The 21,360-nt window shown below is 39.6% G+C and overlaps 1 protein-coding gene and 2 long non-coding RNA genes across 6 annotated transcripts; 1 reads left to right on the forward strand and 2 right to left on the reverse strand.

Annotated features, from left to right (window-relative positions):
- Positions 1 to 4,150: 4,150 nt before the first annotated feature.
- On the reverse strand, positions 4,151 to 5,266 carry LOC118231739. Its single transcript, XR_004766136.1, has 2 exons — positions 4,582 to 5,266; positions 4,151 to 4,309 (listed from the first exon to the last, which is right to left on the reverse strand). It is a non-coding gene; the product is annotated as an uncharacterized LOC118231739 (long non-coding RNA).
- Positions 5,267 to 6,425: 1,159 nt separating this feature from the next.
- LOC118231737 lies at positions 6,426 to 21,148 on the reverse strand. 4 transcript variants are annotated; one of them, XM_035425885.1, is made up of 13 exons: positions 20,997 to 21,148; positions 14,510 to 14,691; positions 13,933 to 14,091; positions 13,629 to 13,718; positions 13,337 to 13,510; positions 13,108 to 13,227; positions 12,590 to 12,793; positions 11,527 to 11,721; positions 10,915 to 11,175; positions 10,718 to 10,806; positions 9,192 to 10,543; positions 6,829 to 6,959; positions 6,426 to 6,610 (listed from the first exon to the last, which is right to left on the reverse strand). In XM_035425885.1, exons 1-10 carry the CDS (start codon positions 21,046 to 21,048, stop codon positions 10,768 to 10,770), a joined length of 1,476 nt encoding a protein of 491 aa, XP_035281776.1. In that variant the 5' UTR covers positions 21,049 to 21,148; the 3' UTR covers positions 6,426 to 6,610; positions 6,829 to 6,959; positions 9,192 to 10,543; positions 10,718 to 10,767. The 4 variants fall into 4 exon arrangements, with proteins under 4 accessions (XP_035281776.1, XP_035281777.1, XP_035281778.1 ...); XM_035425886.1 differs by having other exon boundaries at positions 6,829 to 10,543; positions 20,990 to 21,148; XM_035425887.1 differs by lacking the exon at positions 14,510 to 14,691 and having other exon boundaries at positions 6,829 to 10,543.
- On the forward strand, positions 17,370 to 20,520 carry LOC118231738. The gene is made up of 3 exons (XR_004766135.1): positions 17,370 to 17,604; positions 19,259 to 19,311; positions 19,526 to 20,520. It is a non-coding gene; the product is annotated as an uncharacterized LOC118231738 (long non-coding RNA).
- Positions 21,149 to 21,360: the final 212 nt, after the last annotated feature.

The following is a 21,360-nucleotide window of genomic DNA, read 5'->3' on the forward strand; positions in this document are numbered from 1 at the left end:
TACAAGAAGTCTTCTGCCGGAAGGAAATAAACTGGCGTGTTATACGGAGCGTAAACTGCGCGGTGTGCCGGCGGGGTTTGGCAACGTCTGTACCGCGCTGCCTCACAGCGGCGGTTCAGGGAAACACCAGAGAAGGGACATTTCCGCACGATTATTTGTGCATTGCAATCAAATGCAATCTCGGGCCACAGCGCCCCAGGGTCCTTCCGTTCAGAACTATGAGCATCTTGCTTAATGTAAGCAAGATAATGAACTGTCCTTTTTTTGTTTTGTTTGTTTTTTTGTAGTTTGTTACAATTCAGTGTATCGTTATAGCGCCACGCACACAAAATGAACCTTAATTATACTTTGTAAGTATCTCCGTGTATGATCTTGTGCTTACTTTAGAGAGAGAAAGACAAAAACAAAACAACGACGACCTCCATTTGTGTGTCCCCTGTTTGCAATCAGTCCATGAGAATCGTTTGCGGGGCCAGTCATTTTGCAATGCGCCATGTAAAGCGCCATCAGTCTGAGGTGAGTTTCTACGGAAAGCCCCATTTTAACGAAGTACTGTAAAATGTCCGACAAAAAAGTTTGTGCAAATGAGAAATTGTTCCTATTTAAATATCGCAATATAACAGATGCATTTTTACTTATTTACTTTGCAATTACATTACTGGACTTTTTGCAGTAATTTAGGTTTAGCACCATGCACCATGCTCAAAGTTACTATGGCAGTATCTCATTTTAGATTCAAACCATTGATCTGTAAGGATATGTCCTAAACCTCTACACACCACATAGATGGCTAAGGAAGACATAATGGTTTGATTTATATTATGACTTAGATATTATTGTTAACTTTGTACAGGCTAACATCATTTGTAGATATTGGTAGCTATGTGGTCAAGCCATAAGATAAGTAATTTTTGTTAGTACTACATCACTTTGTTAGGTATAATGTATCTTGAACAGATGCTAATCTGGAAAATATTAGGCAAGTTTTTATGTAGGCCAATGACCCCTCGCCTGTTCCTAGCCACGGAAGGTTCGTAAAAACACAAGAGAAAATTATATTAGTTGCAGTTTCATAATTAGAATAAATCCAATAGTTGCTTGGTTAACTGAAGGAATGAAGACCATCTAAGAGACTTTACGCTTATATTTGTTAATAGATACTAAAACGGCGCATTAATGCTTGCATTGCATGTTTTTACACTAATAATGCATTCTCATTTTTTCTCCCAGGAGTCACTTTATCTGTGGAATTACAGAATAGGCTTCCGTACAAATGAAATCACTGGGAGAAGCAAATGTAGGATATGTTCAAATATAGTGATTGCCATAACCACGAACTAATTAAAAACAATAATCTTAGTTATTAAACATATTCCTATGTTTCATTTTGGAATAAAAACATTCTGCTGACAAAATGGCCACCTCGTGTCAAATCTCATTTTTTTAGGTTTAAGGCACCAATTTTCAGTTCACGTATACTTTGGGCTCCGTTTTCTATAACCAGTCGTAGTGAATCTAATTATTATAGTGATGTTTGCTTTGTCCATCTGCACCAGGTGCTTCATTGCTGCACAAGACATCCAGGCATTATGTCTTTCATGGACTGCATTTTAATTGCTTTCTCGTTATGTAAGAAAGCAATGAATTGGATTACAACAAGTATCTTTTCTAACAAATAAATGCTTGATGCAGTTTTAGTTTAGTTTAGCCACTTTTTCCGGCTCTTACCTACCGAGCACCAGCTAGGACTGTAAATCTGCAGTTCTCCTGAATATTTACAAAATGTATATGTCCTGTATTTAATGTCATAAGTAAATTAAAGGCACATAGGGGAACAAGAAATTTAATGTAAATAAAATAACTTCAAAATTCATGACAATATTTTTATGTGATCACGGATTTCAAAATGAAGTCAAATAAGTGGCAGTGTTACTGTTACGTTATTAAGTCTTTGCCGCCCTCTTGTGTACAAACAGTAATACAACTCGAGCTACAAATGTGTTACGGCTTGGGTAACTTCACGAATGCAATACAGTTCTGAATGAGTATGAATTAATGTTTGGTTCAACATTTCCAAGGGATAAAATGCTATGTAATTACACATGTGTATAAAACGGCTTATTTAGTTCGTTTTTATCCTGTAGAAGGAAGCTGAGGCATTCACGAGTCCTGCGCCAAAGTGTATGGAAATGGTTAGTCATTAGAGAAAGTGCATGAATTTCCAATTTTGCCGGAGGAATATAGTGTACTGGAATTATTCGTGACTATTTCCAACGTACTAGGAGCAAGGATAAATAATATATTCATTTTGTGTGTACCGTACAATATGTGGTGGAAAGGAGGACGGATTAATTCATTAAACCCACGCGCACATACTCGTGTTGCAACGAGAACTTAAATGCACTCGGCTTCAGAAAATAACGTTTAACTTAAAAATTGGAATTTTCAATATCAATTAACCTAAAATGAATGCTGTTATTTAAAGGTGATGCAATGCATGACGTCGGGTCTTTGGCAAGCTGAACAACTCTTCAAGAAATTCTATGTAAATTATTTAGGCTACTGCTCTTACAGTATATACATGACGCTTCTCCTCTCATGACTGAATTTCGCTCATTCTGGGTTCAATAAATATAATTTTAATCTAATCACTGAAACATTTAGGCTACTTCCCAACATTTTAACATTTTAACGGAAAACCAGGGGTGCCCAACAATGGCGGATTCGTTTCAGGATTTTATGCCAATTTCTGATAATAATGATTTAATTAGCTCAATCATATCTTGAACTGACATTTGTATAAGTGCTACCCTAAAGTTTTTACTGTGCTCAAGTACAGGAGTGAAACAGTGTAGTTTATGGAGCTGTCAGAAAACTAAAAATGATGTAATTGGTTGGAACCAAAATCAGCGCACAGGCCAGCCCTCTAGGGCAAGAGTTGTGCATTCCTCCAATAGAGCATTGTTAGTCCGGGCGTTTTGCTTCTCGATGAGCTCCAGGTACGAAAAAAATCTCTCATTTAGCATATATGTTTCTGTGATGTATACACACAGTTGGTGGTGCAAGGAATGACAGATGCTCATACTTCTTTACATTGTTTATGTATACTGGCAGGTGCATGTATCTAACATATAATGGCAGACATCCAAAATGTACGACTAGATCAAGGGCATAATATACGCACAGACCAGACAACTCAAGACCACACAGTCTCGTTAACATAGCGTTAGCTCCCTCAGTATCCCACTGTGTGGTATAGGTGTTATTTCTCTCCTGCTGTGCGGTCTGCAGTTGCCAATATTGAGGATCCCAGAGTCGCAATACAGCGTTAATGTTAGGTGAATAAGATGGCCAGTCCTTCACAAATCTTTCCCTGCTAGAGCAGTCGGACTACTGCTACTGGCTACCTGGGACACGCAATAGCCAGGTTGCATCCAAGATTTCTTCCCAATCGGCATTTAAAAAAAAAAATCACTTTCTTGTGCCAGGTTCAGTCTTGCTCCACTTTTCATATTTCCTGTAAAGCATATCAGTGTTATATGTATAAAACGGAACTGAGCTGACGAAAGGCTTTTGCCTTGTTCTTTTAATTTTCTATGACACATTATCTCCCTCCCTCTCCACCTTCATAAGAAATGACTGTCATGCATAGTGTAATTATTTTCCAAACAATGTTTGTGAAGATAAAACCATATACATGAATTTAAATCACATTCAAGAACGGTGTCATCTGCTGCCTGCAACCAAGAGATATTCATACGGGACATGGGTGGCTGATTTTAAGTTGGACAGGGTTCCTGAGGCCATTTCTGCATACACAGGCCAGAGCCCCACAGGATATATGTAATCGCTGAAAGATTCATATGCTTCTCCATTTGGTCCTAGCAGTAAAGAGAATCGAGAAGAAAATAGTCTTGCAGCTGAGAGCATCTGAGAAGATTATTATTGTTGTTGTTGTTGTTGTTGTTGTTGTTGTTTTAGAATAATATTAGTAGTACTACTAGTAGTAGTAGTAGTAGTGTTATTATTAGCAATAATTACATTTACATTACAGGCATTTAGCAGACACTCTTATCCAATGTTCCCTCTAATTTTTCATGTATCTGGGCATACACACAAGCTCCCTGAGCAAACTGAGGACTACTGTGAGCAACATTAGATATGCACGCTTTATTTTTAAATAAGTAATTTGGTCCACTTAAAAAAAGACAAAAATCTGAAAAATGGGATGTGTAGATGTTATACAGTATGTGAGAGTCCTGCTTTGGCCATGGGAAGAGTCCTGCTTTGCCTGGCTGAGGGTCCTGTTCTGGAAGATATGAGACATATACACCTTTCAGACATAACATTTTGCTTACATTAAAACATTCACATTTTGCACAATGACTTGTGCTGTAGCTTGTGATACAGTGCAAATTCCTGTAACACTTTGTCTGTAAAATATCTAATTACACAGTTTTTCTTGGCATTTCTACTACCCATAAATGATCTAATAGTAACAACATTTAATGATTAATATCCATAAAGACAAAATCTTAATAACCGTCACTAGAATATGCACAAATCTGACTTAAATTTTACCTTATTTTTCACGTCTGTCCTTCTCACTTCTCCAATGGTTGTACACTTTGTCCAGGTTGATGGCTTCGTCTGCTTCTTGCTTTGACTTTATGCGCATCAGCTGGTCCAAATGTGTCACTTCAAGACGATTTCTGGATTTTGTTTTGATATGATTCATTAAACTAAATCCTCTTTCACAGTCGGCACTGGAAGCTTGAAATGTAGCACAAATATCCACAAGCTGTGAGATCTCCTTTAGCTCTTACCCGCTTTTTCTTCAATTTGCACATACTCCGACAGCCATTCCATCTTAAAAGAACTGCATTTCTTTTTTACTGTGGCTTGCTGAGTGGATGTGTCGCTGCCTGTTCGTTTCGCCATGATGCGGGGTTTGTATTAGCATCTATTAACCTGCTAGCTAACCTGCACGGCGCATATAGGCAGGGCCCAGACGCAAGCACCGTCAATGCCATGATTGGCTTCGTACCGTAAGTGAACCGTATCGTATCATTGGCTGGACACCTGTCACTCACTGAGTGAGAAACAAAAAAACAATATTATTGGGCGAATTAATTAGATTAGGTCTAATATTAGATATGAATTAATACGTTATGTTGATGTTGTTTATGCGCTGGATAGATTTTCTTGTGCGCTGAGAATGTGCGGGCAGTGCGCGATTGCGCACGCGCGCAGCTTAGAGGGAACATTGCTCTTATCCAGAGCGACTTACACAACTTTTTTACATAGCATTTTACATTGTATCCATTTATACAGCTGGATATATACTGAAGCAATGCAGGTTAAGTACCTTGCTCAAGGGTACAACGGTAGTGTCCTACCCGGGAATCGAACCTGCGACCTTTCGGTTACAAGCCCAGTTCTTTACCCACTGTGCTACACTCCGTCCTCCGGATAATAATAATAATGATAATAATAATATTTTAAAACATTATAGCCAATACCTTATTTTTTTATTTTTATTTAGTTAAATTATGCAATCATTGCCTGAAAATACAGTACAAAAAAATGATGGTTTCAGTATATTCCCATGGCTTCACATTCAGGGATTATAAGTATCTTCAGGCTTGTCCATCAGTGGATTGCCATTGCCGCATGCTTCCATTGGATGATGTGTAACCATGGCTATCGCCAACTGGAGACCCACACTGCAGGATGACCGCTGTCATATACGAGTGGACCCAGACTTTCGGTCTGGAGCTGAAGGACCCTGAAGGATCCAGATCTGTCCCCATAGGCCTGCTGCAGATTTATCTCCCAATATGCATCCATTTTAATGTCACACATTTTGGAAATTCATTCAGATCATATTTCGGACTTTATTCTGAAAAAAAAAACAAAAAAAAACAGCAAACATAAATGTGTTTCACTGTTTCACATATTCACAACAAATTATGCCCAGTAAAATTATGCAATATACAAAATATTCTATTTCCATACTAAGTGTATTTATTATCGATGATGTGCGTATGTCTATTTTCAGCTGATGCAACAACTTTAAAATCATGTGAAGCAATCAAAGTTAGGACACATTTAAGGAATGTTACTAATGAATACATGCAAAGCTGTAATAATTAGTGAAACAAATATAATCACGTTTCTTTGCGTTAATTATAATTGATTATTAATGTTGATTGTTTTCACCTAGTGCATATATATATATATATATATATATATATGGCAGTTCCACACGCATTCTCAGATGAAGTTTTGGACCAAATCTTCAATAATAAAATTTGAGGTTTGGCAAGACTGTGTGACCGAACATTTCTTGGTATTATAACACAACAAATTAAATCAATTGTGTTCAGTATTAGACCAAATTATGGGCATGCTAAAAGATTTACAGTTTAGTCATTCTGGCAATCCCCCATCCAGACAGCACAGTGGTTTTTACAGCAATGGAGAAGTTTTTCATGGAAGGGAGAGCTGCGCTGTCTCGTTACGGTGTATCTTGAGGTGCTGGGCAGACGTCCAAGGTGAGACGTATGCCAAACATATACGTATGTGTTCCAGAGATGTGCATTGCCACCTGCGTATCAGAGAGTGAAACAAAAAAGTTGAGTGTCTTCAACTTAAAGTCCATTTAGCAGATGCTTTTAGCCAGAGTGACTGACAAAAGTGCATTTCATGTGGTAAGCAAACATGTCAGAATAACATTGGTAAAAATAAGCCATTTATATATGTATGCTATATAGGCAGGACGGAGTCCTAGAAGATGCCAGTCGTGATGCTGTGCATCGTGCATACCGATCCTCTCTATGTCACTGTGTAGAAATGCCTCTACAGGTAGGTTGCAAATCAGGATCCAGAGATGCCCCGCTCAGATAAGGTAGAGAGGAAGGTTTTGTGGTTCAAGATGTCAAATGCAGTGGACAGACCTAGGAGAGTGAGAAAAGAGGAGAGGAAAGCAGCTCTGGCAATTTTAAGGGCTTCAGTGAAAGTAGGGAGTCGTAGTTGACTGAGCAGCCTCAAAGCCAGACTATTTTGGATCTATGAGACCATTCTGAAAGTGCGAAATGGGACATTGAACAGAGTTTGGAGTTTTGGATGGAAATGGGACAATGGTACAGATCAGTACAGCTGGACAGGGTGTAAATCTGTTCATCTTGAAATGCGAGTTGCTTCATTGTGTGTAGAATGGGAAAAAAACAAACGAATAAAAAAAAAAAAATAGCGGAAGATTACTCTCAGAAAATAAACTATAGTTTATAAATTATGAACTATGAGAAATCCTCTAGCAATGATACATTCATCATTGCAATCACGTTTCTGGCACCCGTATGTACAGTAATGTGGAAACATGGGACTTTTTTTGTTGTTGCATTAGTCATGTTTAAATGTGTTTATCATCTCATGCGTCATTGATAAATATTCTCATTTATAAATGTTCTATATGATAATGCCAAAAAATAAATGCTGACAAAATCTGGATTCCACTATAGTACCTTTTTAGTGCTATGATTGTGCACCTTTCAATCAGTTCAGGCATTGGACACAAGATGTGTGGACTCCCAGACTAATCAGAGACTTGAGAATTTCAATTTCTGGAGAGCCAGTGTGTGTGTGCCCTTAGTGGCTTGGCTAAAATATTTAATGAGCTGTATATGCCAATGGCAGGTCAAGCAGACTCTTCAGGAGCAGCTCTTCAGGACTGAGGCTCGATGGCCGTGTTAAAACAGTACCTTAGAAAAAGTATTATGCTGAAAGCACACTATATCCAAATTGATTTAAATAACAACTCTCAATGGTCTTGTAATGTTATTATTTACCACAAATTATGCGGTAAATAATAACATTAAGGTATACGTACAATCATGTAACCTGATTAGAAATTACATGGAGGTAATTTTAGTTAGCTAGCATTTTTGAGTCTGTCAGATCCTAACCTTAACTTCTGGCTGGCATCATTTATAAGCAGTTAATTCTCTGAAAAAAAGGCATTTGGATGCACAGTTCACTGAATTGAGAGTTATGATTTTTATTTACGATTTTGGGTGAACTATCACTTTAAAAGCAAGGTACCTGTATCCCACTAATGATTCACATCAATGAGTAGGACCAATGCTAACTTAGCTATTGCTTTTTGCCAAAGACTAGCAGAGGTGCTAGCCTAATGTAACAGGTTCGAGTCCCAGGTAGGACACCCTTGTTGTACCCTTGAGCAAGGTACCTAACCTGCATTGCTTCAATATGTATTCAGCTGTATAAAGTGATGCGATGTCAATGCTATGCAAAAAGTTGTGTAAGTCGATCTGAATAAGAGCGTCTGCTAATTGCCTGTAATGTAATGTAATGTAATGTCATGGACCGCCTGAGACCTGGAGCAGGTGAATTGGCTTCTGAGCACACGGTAGCTATCCATGGTGCTGAATTTCCCTATGCTGTTCATCACCTTCTATATGCCCACACCTACTGCCACACCTAGTTTTCAGTGCAGTAAATGAATAATTTATAAAGAGATAAAATATCACCTAATTACATTATTTAAATGGACAATGTCTGAGACAATTGCTCGCATCATGTCTTATAATTTGATGTAATCTAAGCTTTCCATTTGCATAAAGCCTGGATATCAATGTGTCAAGTGTTTGTGTGGAATGACTTTTTCCACGTATGCTAACTTATTCTACTGACAGAGCTCAATTTCCAATTTACATTGAGTAATTTGGCAGACACTAGTATAAGCAGCTTGAAAAAGTGCATTTGAAGTGGGATTGCTTCATTATTTATTTATTTATTTATTGATTTATTATTTTTTGGTGTGCTTGTTTTCAATTGGCCCAGACAGTTCAGGGTGCAATTAAGCATATTCTGAATATTTAAGATATTTTAATGACCTGCTGCTGGCTTTACAATAGCAAGCACAGGACATTGAATTATGGTCTACAACAATTAACTAGGTCTTTCCTTGTACCTTTTACATTTCAAACTAGTAACCAACCAAGCTGTATGGCATTAATACCAGTTGATGATAGATTCCACAATTTTAAATGAGGTTAAGAAGTAAAACTACAAAGCCTGTAGTTTCATACTGGTCCAGACCCCTTTCATACTGCCTCGCTTCCATGCACCTGGTATTTCCCAAGATTTTAGAGACTGTATAAACGTACCTCTTATAAATAATCGCCCCAAGTTCTTTGAGTAATCTTGTGTTGTATTGCCATTGGAGCCTGCTTCTTTATGTCTCAAGTTTGTGCTCTTTTTTTGGTATCCTAAAAAAGTTTTAGAGACTGAAGAGAATCAATAGGCTCATAATTATGGAGAAAGTTCGGACACATGGCCACTATTTTGGAGATAATGTAAGACAAAGCAAGTTATAGCAAGTCAAACCTGCATTGTCTTAAGTTTAAGAACTTAAACACAACTTTAATTGTGTAAGAGATGGGTTGGAAGAAAACCAGTGCACATAAACGTCTGCCAGGACCGAGTTTGACAGCCACTGGGCGAGACAACTAGTTAAAAAACACAAATTTACAGCATATTGTATATTACTCGAGTGTCTACTTCAGTGACTTAACATCACTTTCCGTCACTCCAGGGAGATTCAATCAGCGAGAAGACTGCATTGTTGAATTCCCTCAGCTTGCTTTACACATTAGCTGCAGTAAGTGCAAAGTGTCTGAATGCCCACTTCCATTGATTTGTGCAGGGTTAATTACGAGCTGTAAGTCTCCCCCACAGATTTCACTTGGTACAAAAGCACAGGCCTGGCTGGTAGGTCTCTCAGCTTGGATCTTGGAGGCTGGTTTAAGCATGTCATCTCAACTGCCCTTCAGGCCCCTAGGATATATCACACCCCAAACTGCTGCCTGGGACGTGCTTTCCTATTGGCTGTCTACACCACAAACAGTGGGTGATCTGCATGCATATGTTTTACAGCAGGAGATTCAAAGATGACCCTGCATCTGTACACAGCCTACACACCAAGGTGATTGCATCAGGTCATTGAGTCAAGTGCTTTTCTTCCTCCCCTTCGTGCCAAAACTCAAAAATTGACCTAACCTAACTTTTTTTTTTTTTTTTAATGAAAGAATTGACTCCTGTTACCCAGTAATAACACTATGAGAATAAAGGAAGCTTCCAGTTAGAGGGCAAACGAGTCAGGCATTCCTGTACTCCATTAAGTCTTATTATAAATGTTTTATCAAAACTTTTTTGAATTTTAACATGCATGCTACAAGGTTTTATAGCCTTCACCTATAATTTTCTTCTTTAGCTCTTGCACAGAGCTTCCTTTCCACAGTCTCGCACTCAAACTGACACAGATAAAAAGAGACATTAGCTACATGCCTCCTGACCCAACACCAACACCAAGATCGACTGTTTCTTTAACGTTTCTTGAATTTGAGCCCGCCACAGTTAAATGTTGTTCATAAAACATCGTCTTTTTTATTTCACTGTTTACTCATCTTTTTTTCTGCCACTCCTACAACTCCAACATGTCTGCTTCCCAAAGGTTCACCTGTAGAAGCATAAACCAGTGATGAACAAGGGTCTGGTCTTGAGCCTGATGTCAGAGAAGGCAAATGCCATCACGAATCTGCTTTTACTCTATAGAAATGACTATTCTCTTTGGAATACAAATATATTTCAAGAGTTACAATGCATTAATAGTCAAGGTATTACTGGTATTCACCTGTCGTCTCCTTAAATTCTAGAAGATTCTGTCTTTACTTTCACCCTCCTCTAAAGCATCCCACTTTTTTGCTTCTTTTTACCTTGTTTCTGAAAAGCAGATGTTAGATCATATATTTGCAGTAACATCATTGCACAACGTGTGTTAATAACAGACAATACATCGGCCTGCTTGAAACATCTCATGTTTTTACTTACCTGATCCATTCTAATTCCCTTGTGTCCATATATTTTTGCGAGACTAGATTGCAAAGCAGGAAGCTCGGTGCATTGATTGTCTGGCAGGGTACTCCGGTGCTGGTGCTGGTAGTCCTGCTGTGGTGGTTCCAGAACTTTCTCATCCGAGCGCTCAGGATCATTAACACACTCCTCCCTTCTCTTGGATTCCTCAGTAAGTACTATCTTCCCCTGGGACTTTTTCTGCTGGATGGCAGATTCTCGCAGCACTGAAGCTTGTTTCTGAGAGGGATGTTTGGGTATGATATCATATCTTAAGTGATACTAAAATTGTTATATTTCCCTCATTTAGCAGATGTTGTTATCCAGAGGTGCAAAGCAAAGAACAAGCCTTCAATATGTGCACAAGAGTAGAAATAACTACAGAATAAGACAGTTAAAACTTATAGCCAGCAAAACTGAAAAAAGTTTTACAATTTGTCCTGTTAGCATAATAATCAGGTATTCAATCATAATGAACTATATTGTCAACATATTCAGTACTAAACCACGTGTGCTAGTGCTAATAAAGTAATAAGGAATAATAGTAATAGTTGCAGACAAGTGCAAAGACGTTTGCTGTTTAGTTGTTACCTGGTCCACCTTACACGCCTTGTGTCCATGTGAGCTTGAGGTGTCAGTGTGTGGATCAGGGTGCTTCATGCGTGGTCTCGCTGGCAGTAGTCGCTGGTGTTCCCTTGGCTTGGCATCCTCAAGCTGCACCTCATTCCCCATCTCAGATTCCACCACAACTTTCTGCTTCTGGGTGCATGGCTTGTCCATTGAAGCCTGGTTATGAGATGGATACTTGTGTTTTAAGCAGTTTTCTGCTCCCAGCAACTGAAGGTAGTGTATTCAACTGATCAAAACATCATTATTTGCCTTAATTCATTGACACCTGAGCAACCTAGGTAAATCTTCAATAGGTGGTCTCAAGACCAGAAATAACTACAATAAAAGGCAGTTAAGAGTTGTCTATCCAGCCAAAGCAAAGCGCAAAAATAGGTTTTTAATCAACCATATTGTTAGAAACCACACTTAGCATAATCAGCTATGAGCTATCCTCATCTCATATTTTATATTAAACCACATGTTAAAGATCCAGGAAACTGAAATCTGTGAATTCTTAACTGATGTGCTTTAATACATTCACAAATAGCTCAGAACTATTTGTGAATGCAAAAATGTATTAAAGCACATCAGTGCTTTAATACATTTTTGTATCGGCCAAAATTGGCCAAGCCGGGTGGGGTTAACTGAGTGTGAGTTACATAACAAAACCTCTTAAGCCTAGTGAAATCCTTCCAACATGTAATATGTAAATGATGCTCTAGCCACTGTTTTGAACGGGCAAGACAAGCTAAGCTGAAAATGCCTAAGCATTACCCAGTGCAGGATACACGCAAACCCTGTCCTTGTCTGATGAACAGGTCACAATAATTAATAGTGCTTATTAGTATTTATTAATAGTGTTGTTATAATTTAATGGTTGGTTAAAAATCTGAAAGGAATATTAAAGAAGACAATCAATTGTCACTTCTGGGGAATATAACCATAATTTGAATCCAGTTTCCCGGACCTTTGAAGATTTTGAAGAAGTATTATGAATGTGTGCAGACAAGTGTAATGATTTTTGATGCCTAGCTGGGTCTCTTACCTGATCAGCTCTGCATGGGTCGTGTCCAGATGAGCTTGCTGTGTCAGGGAGTGGCTCTAGGTGCTTCATGCATGGTTTCGCTGGGTTTCGGCATTGACGTTCTCTTGGCTTAAGATCTTCAGGGAGCATCACCATCACCACCTCAGAACCCATCATGATTTTCTCCTGTTTCTTGGCACATATCTTCTCCATTGAAGCTTGTTTCTGAGAGGAATTTATATTGATATTGTGATTATAGCTGCAACAACACTAATCTCAACAAAAATGTACATACTGTGAGTATATACTATACATTTACTTTACTATCCATTTTAGACATTTAGCAAATGTTCTTGTTTGTTTCTATTCCTCTTTTTAAATGTCTGTGCACAATATTACTGACATAAAAACATGTGCAGTTAGAAATAACAACCTGAGACAATATTAATTGGCCTTTTCCACATGACCAACACCTACCCCCTCCCACCCCAGTTGGAAACAATAAAACCCCTCACGTTTTACTAGAATTATTCAATTACCTTCCTGTCCCTCTGCTCTTGGGCCTCTTTCAGGTACTTCTCCCTCTTATGTTCATGCCGGTACTGCTTCTCAAACATCACCAGTCTCGCACGATCCTCCTCCTTGATCTTCTCCATGTCCTGGAAGCAGCACAACAATGGAACTTTATTTCAGATGAAAACCAAACTAGGAATGCTCAGCACAAATGTCTACCACACGCATTTCTCAGCATGGTTCAGATCTCCTTACCAGTGCTCTGTAGAGACACTCCTTGCTTTGCCCACAGTCCTCCTCTACCTTAGCCCGTCTCTGGGGCTGGCTTGGAGAATCTTTTTCCAGAAAAGCCTCCATTTCAACAAGGCTTAATTTCTCTGGGATGAGGCCCTTGTCCTGAAGCTCAATTAATTTTCTCAGCTTGCCACTCTGAAAATATAAGAAGCATATTGTGGCTGACTGATAAGTTTTATGTTGCTGTAATATGATGTTGTATAGAGATGGTTAGCAACAACATCTGATTTGTGAACTGCAAATTTTCCGTCACCTGTTTATCATGGTAAGTTTTGTCTGCAACGGCCTTGAGGCGTTCAAGGTACTCCTCATAAGTATTGTACTCCTTCAAAGAGCATATCACCTGGAAACAAATATCAGAATTGACATAAAACAATGGTCATAGTCTGGTGTAAGGTTTAGGGTTAAGAAAGCCAGTAAAATAATGGTTTGAGTGCCAAAACGAACATGATAGGTTCACTGCCTGTTTTGACACCAGCATTCAAAAGTATCCAGACCATACCCAGAGACAAAATGGCTTAAATGCATAAACATCTCAGCATTATTTTCTTCTTTACCTCGTTGTCTGCTGTAATGAAGTTGCCCTTCTTCAGCCTGTCATTCAGGTCCCTCCTGTGATAGTAATCGCGGAGGTGTGGGTCATGCAGGCTGTTGTAGTCGGGCTTCATATTCGGTACTGGATCTTTGTTGAGGAAGTCAGTGGGAGGCTTGTACAGCTATGGGAACAAAAATGGAATGATAAAGCAAATAACACCTATTGAAGACATTTTAAGAAAGGTGCCTGCCTCCAACTCTGCAAATTAAACCTTGTCATGCATCCTTATCTTTATGTGCAAAAGGGGAAGCTGTTCCACTTCAGCTTTTGTGCTGTGATGCTTTGTGAATACAACCTGTATCACAGTATCCCGGGACAATTTTCATAAACAGCGATCGAAAAGATCATGAAATCAGATACAATTGTTATTTAAGGTCTGCAATAAATGACAAAATCAAAGACTTCCTCTTGTGTCCATGTCAAATGTCTCACAATATTTGCTATTCCTGAACATCCTAAAATGAGCACATCGGATGAGCATGAGGAAAAACCGCACTTTTGGTGGGAAAGTACAGGCGTAACATCTTTCAGATACTTACCATCTCGCCAAGTTTTGACCTCGACAACGTCAGCTGAGCCCCTGGAATTATTGGAAGCTTCCCAGGACGCATCTTAGCCTCGTGAAGCGGGGCTGAAGACCTGTGCGGTGACTGCACCGGGCTTATGGGAGGGAATAACGATTCCATCCCGTATCCCGCAGCAGAATGGTAGTGACCATTCGCTAAAGAGTGTCACAAACATCCGTATTTTATAACACGATATTGATTACGTCACAGTAACCTTGATGCGATCCATTATGACCTAATAGAAGACGCTAGTTCAGGGCCGTTCTTTGATGCTGATTGGTCAACGCATCGTTCCAACGGTGTAATAATTTTATTATTTTTGGTAATCTTATAATCCGCTATATAGTCATACCTATGACGCGACACATCTGTTCACCTTAGGCTAGGCGCGGCGCATCTTTAAGAGAATGAAGGCTTGACAGTAGCTGACGTTATTGGCCCGACAACTTTTAGTTAGGTGGGCTACATTCGAGAAAACCCGCTATACAAAACAATACGGTGCAACAAATCAGGACAATAATATGGACAGTTTTAACATTCGACGCACAGTTAATGCAGCTTTTGGAGAACCGTCAGAAGCACTTTACTTCGTGAACTATTGGTGTATCGTTTATGTAAAAAATAAAAAAACAAACGCACATGCCATTGCATATTTACCGTGTAGGCTACGTAGCCTAAATGACAACATCCAGATTAATAGCTATGCCTTATGCGAAAATTGTCTCAAAAAGAATATACACACTCACCGGTCACTTTATTAGGTACACCTGTCCGTAACGTAGGCTATATGCAAACAGACAACTCATGGGACATGAGTCATGCTCTTCATTTGAATTTTGAGCCTGATATAAACATCATTACATTTTTAAAAATAATTATTAACACCCGTTTTCTCTTGTCCGCACATACGATAATACATGCACTTATTGTACACGTGCATAAATCTGAGTTTAAGAGTAACAGTAGCCCTAGAGGTGAGTGACAAATACTCAGAGACCACTAATGTAAAAATCTAGGACTGACTGAACTAGTTAAGCCAATTAGCAAACATACAAGAGGATTACAAAACAGAAAGTTGTAATATTAAAAATATCAATTACAAACAATGTAACAAGATAGAAGTAGTGCAATCGATAGAAGTATAATTAATCGTGGTCAAAGTAGTCAAGCCATTGGTAGTAGAAGTGCTGGAGGGGTGAGGTATAATTTGAAGAGGTGATGTGCTACTGATTGTCTCACTGTGGGGCCAGGGGTGCATTAGGATCCACACATTCTGATAGCACTTTTTTGAATGACCCATTTTGTGGCATGCAACAAGTGAACATAACTGATGCTCTGCAAGGGGGATAGATTAGCAACAAAACAGAACTGAACAGTCCTCCTCTCTTCTTCACATGGAGCATTGCATAGGGAGATTCCTGTCTAGCTGGAAGCTTGCATTTTACATCCTTGGAGGAGGGGAGGAAGGGAGGGAGGGAGGAAGGACAAGCAATCAAGAGAATTTAATTTCATATCAATTGGAGCCAAACAAACTAAAGGATGCTTGAGCAAGGGGAAAAAAAGTGCATCTTTTGTGGAAGTATTTTTTTCTGGAATGCGTGACATATAATTGGGTCAGCCTGTGGATCCATCTCACCCCATCTGCCATGTCTGTAATGTTTTACTGAATAAGGATATCCCATTCCATTTGCCCAATACAGGTTTCCTTGATTCCTCTATTCACCCATCCTTTCCTCGCATCTTTACCTTGCCTTCGCTGATGGGAAAAGAAGCAAGGAAAGGATGCAAGGAAGTAAAGCGATTAGGTCAGTGGTGTCAAACTCGTTGCCATGGAGGGCCGTGTGTATGCAGGTTTTCATTCCAGCCTCAGATCTTGATTATATAATTAGTTAAATTATTTGCTGAATTAGGGATGCAGGTTTGTGCACAATGGTGACCCGATGTCTATGGTGACCCGCATTGTCTAAATAAAATTTTTCTTATATTCTGTGCTTCAATGCAGTTAAACGCATATGGCTGAATGAGTAATTGGACTCAATTAAGGCAGCATTAATTGGTTGGAATGAAAACCTGCATACACACGGCCCTCCATGGCACGAGTTTGACACCACTGGATTAGGTGATTGGAAAGAGCCCCTGATGTAAATGGAGAAGAGAACACTGGTCAGAAGTTTGTTCTGCTTCAGCTCTTAATTGTCTAGTGCAGGGTTGGCCAACCCAGTTCCTGGAGAGCTGCAGGGTCTGCTGGCTTTTGTTTTTACTCGGCACTTAATTTATCAATTAAAGCAGTTGATTACACAGTTAACTCACCTCACCTGGTTTATTTTGTCTAAGTGGTTGTTGTATTTAAGGTGAAAACAAAAACCTGCAGACCCTGCGGCTCCCCAGGACCGGGGTTGGCCACCCCTGGTCTAAGTGTAGGGCCACCAAACCCTGTTTCTGGAGATCTAATTGTCCTGTAGGTTTTCAGTCCAACCTTGACAAAACTCACCTCATTCAACAGCATCTCATTGAGCTGCCAATTAGTAGAATCTGCCAGGTCTGCCAAATTAGGGTTGAAATGAAATCCTACCAGAACAAGGTTGGGCAGCCCTGGTCTAGTTGAAGGCTATTTGAACATATACAAAATTACTTGGAATACCTACCATAGGAATTTAATAATGACATTTACAAATCACAGGGATCTCAAACTCCAGTCTAGGAAGGCTGTGGTCTCTGCTGGTTTTTGTGATTTCCTTTCAATCAGCAGAAACTTTAGGCCTTAGAAAAAAGGTGTGCAGGCTCTTTAGCCAATCAATGACTTAAATTAAGCACTTAAGTGCAGGAACAAATCAGATACCAGCAGGTGCAGCAGCCCTTCATGATTTGAATTTGAGATCAGTGAGGTTGTTTGTGTTTTAAACAGCTGCACGTGGCGGTAGTGTTCGGGCATCTCTGGACTTTAATTGTACCATCTGTATGAATGATACTAATACATGTTTCAAGCTTTCCAGTCTGTTAGCTGCTTGGATTATTAGTGGGCTGTGCAGATATAGTATGATGATTGTGGCTCTTGGTTTTTATTTGGGGTGAGTTTTGTGTCCTTCCTCCATTGTCAGGGCTCTAAAACAATAGTTGGGTTGACTTTCATGGGAACTGTTTGTTGAGAGGGTTCCAGCTTGCTATGATTTAGTTGTGTTGTGTAATCTTTAAAAAATATCTTCGCTTTAGTGTATGCTTGAACCTGGTCTGCTCACTGCTGAAGGCTGTAAGGCAGAGGTGTACAACAAGGGCAGATCTGTTTCAGAATCTTGTGCCAATTTGAATTTCATGCTCTTACAATTGTATCAATTAAATTATGGTAAATGGACTGCATTTATATAGCACTTTTATCCAAAGCGCTTTACAATTGATGCCTCTCATTCGCCAGAGCAGTTAGGGGTTAGGTGTCTTGCTCAAGGACACTTCGACACGCCTAGGGCGGGGTTTGAACCGGCAACCCTCCGACTGCCAGACAATCGGTCTTACCTCCTGAGCTATGTCGCCCCATATTATCTTGATCTGACATTTTCTATAAGCACCAGCTACAGCCACAGACTGCAAGTGTTCACTCCTGTACTGTGCTTAGGTACAGGAGTGAACCAGTGTAGTTTATAGAGCTGTCAGAAGTAAAGCTGAGGCAAATGGTTGGCAAAAACGAAAACCAGCATCAGAACTGGAGTTTAGCACCTCTACTGCAAGGGTTCCTTTTAGAAATGGAAATAGGGCAACCGTTGGCAGGCAAGCAAAAGATTAAATCATTGTGGCAAAAATTAGTGTTAAAATGGGATTGGTTTAAAGTGACTTGTGCAGGGTATAAATTGAATTTGAAAGTTTGAGATGTTCTCAACCCTGATCCTGGAGTACCCCTATGAATGCTGATTTTGTTTGAAATCCTAAAATACTAGTTTAATTATACTTTTAAATACAAATTTATTTATTTATTTTGCAGAAATGCATTTTAACAATGCAGGTTTGTTTCATTACTATTTTCTTTGTCTTATGTATTCATGTTGTATCGGTGGTCAAATTCACTAATCTGGGCTGTACGTCTATCAATTCATACAATTCGCAAAATGCAACCCTTTTCAAAGGGAATCATTTGCCAAATCCCATTACAGAATCTTTGAATTACTTGTCTGGGAACAGATCCCAGTAAAAGTGCTTTAATATGGCATATGGATATTTAATATCCATTTCATACAATGTGACTAAGGGGGGTTAGACCTTGTCTGATTTTAAAATGATCAACTTCATGATTTAGGAATGAAATTAAACTTGGAATGAAAACTCTTGCACACGGGTACTCGAAGACCAGGATTGAGAGAAGCTGGCCTAAGGCCTTTAAGCTGTTCTCTTTGTGGCAAATTCTAAACCAGTTTAATTTTAATCTAGCCCCCACTCTCTGTATCACTCCTTCAGAAAGGCTATATTCTAGCCTTTACAGTTTGCCAATAAGTCTTTACAGCTTCAGTGGTGTATGAACAGTTTATAATAGAAATTTGTTTTTTCAGTTTAAGAACATACTGACCAAACTACGTTACCCAGGTGAAATGTAATTTGGCTATGGTACCACATGTACAAAAGGCCATGCATATAGTTTGAAATTCTATTTGGCATTAATGCCTATCTCCATGTAAACTGTTGGTGCTGATACAAAGACATTGGGAGTGTTATAATCGATTAGTTTCCTTTATCACGCAGGGTGTCTTTGCTTTGCCTGGTGTCACCTGTAAGTTGCAGTGCTGCTTTGAAAGGTAACCCATTAACTCCTGAAGTTTGAATAATTGAAATGCATGTGCTGTCTTCATCTAATTGGAAATGTCAATTTGAAGTGATTGAAGGCATCTTTGGTCTTCGAGAAACACATGGGTTGACCAGAATGAAGTTTTAATGTAGCAGGTGCTGCATAGGTTTCTCAACTTTTTTTTTTTTTTTTTTTCTCTTCCTCCCCTTTTATCCCCAATTCAGGGCTTCTCAACAGCCACAAGAATGAAGAATCTACAGATTTGCACATCAGCTCTAACGCCAATGCAGACAAGCCTGCCCAGGTTTCAGGCTCCCCTGGTCCCAGTCAATTGGCTCTGCCCAGAGAGAATTCCCCTTTGAGCAAGATCTCTCTTCCTCTGTCCCCTCCCACTAAAGCTTTTGGTCTACCACAACCGCTGCCCCAACGGCAAGTATTCCCACTGCTTAAAGTCTTGGCACCCCCACCCCCTGAGGCGTTTGCTCTACCAAGAAGTCCAGTACCCCAACGTCAGGTATTCTCTCTCCCTAAAGTCTTAGTACCCCCGCCCCCTGAGGCGTTTGCTCTACCAAGACGTCCAGTACGCCAACGTCAGGTATTCTCTCTCCCTAAAGTCTTAGTACCCCCGCCCCCTGAGGCGTTTGCTCTACCAAGACGTCCAGTACACCAACGTCAGGTATTCTCTCTCCCTAAAGTCTTAGTACCCCCGCCCCCTGAGGCGTTTGCTCTACCAAGACGTCCAGTACGCCAACGTCAGGTATTCTCTCTCCCTAAAGTCTTAGTACCCCCGCCCCCTGAGGCGTTTGCTTTGCCCAGAAAGCCAGTGCCCTTAAGACCGATAGTCCCACTGCCAAAAGTCTTGGTGCCACCCCATCCTGCTGCAAAGTTTTTGCAGACCCATCCACTTCCAGTGCAGTCGTCCGGAACTCCTGAGACTTGGGTAATGCCCACCCCCTAAACAACACTAACCTCACAGGAAGTATGAACTATTCTAACTGCACTAACCTGTGGAGCAGTGTGTACTATTCTACAGTAACTGCACTAACCTGAGGGGCAATGTATGTTCTAACAGCTCTAATCTGAGGGGCAAGGTGTATTGTACAAGATTTATTTGTCCTTTGTTTCAAGGGTTGGCATATGTGGGGGCCAGTGTGCAGCTAGTCCTTACTGATGACATGCTGTGACTTACTTGCAATAAATAACCATATTTGTAGTCTTATTTGTCATTGACTTTTGTTATTTGTTAGCATGATTTTTGTGCCTTGATTTAATGACTCCATGTCCTATTGTGGGCTGTAAGTCCTCCAGAAATATCCACTAGATAGCAAATATTTAATTTGTGGACAATGTTTCCACATGAACCACCACAGAGTTGGTCCATGATGGTGCTACATCAGGGCTGTGGGTGAGGGAAATGAAACGGTCTCTATTAGTGTTAGTGTTAGTCTAAGGCAGGGCTGCCCAACCCTGTTCCTGGAGATCTACCATTCTGTAAGTTTTCATTCTGACCCTAACAAAGCACACCTCAGTCAACAGACCATTGAGCTACTAATTGACAATCATGTGTGCTATGCTAGGGTTGGGGGGGAAAAAAAATTACTGGATGGTAGACCTCCAGGAATAGGGTTGGGCAGCCATGGTCTAATGAATGAAACAAAATACCAAAATGTTCAGCTGTTTTGACAAACCTCTTACGGTATTCATGCTTGCTTTGTTGAATGGAGCCCACTGTTAAACTGACAGACATGCCTGCAACCAAAAAACACTTGTAGTCTAAATTATGCTTATTGATGGTTATACAAGAAAATGAAATTGCATCAAAATATACTCATTGTTATAGCACCATTGTCAGTACAATACAATTAGCAAGGTAATGAAAAACAGTTATAGGTATAGTATTGCATTAGTGAAGGAGCTGAAATTAATGTATTCTGGTCTTAACAGCAATTGTTTTTATTTGGTGAAACCTGAGATTCAGCAAAAACTTGAATCATAAATGATGCTTTCATTGTATTCTTTATTATTCCAGGACATCCAATGATGAAATATTTCAAGGAAG

The sequence above is a fragment of the Anguilla anguilla genome, chromosome 7, assembly GCF_013347855.1.
Source record: "Anguilla anguilla isolate fAngAng1 chromosome 7, fAngAng1.pri, whole genome shotgun sequence".
In the NCBI taxonomy this organism is placed as follows: Eukaryota; Metazoa; Chordata; class Actinopteri; order Anguilliformes; family Anguillidae; genus Anguilla; species Anguilla anguilla.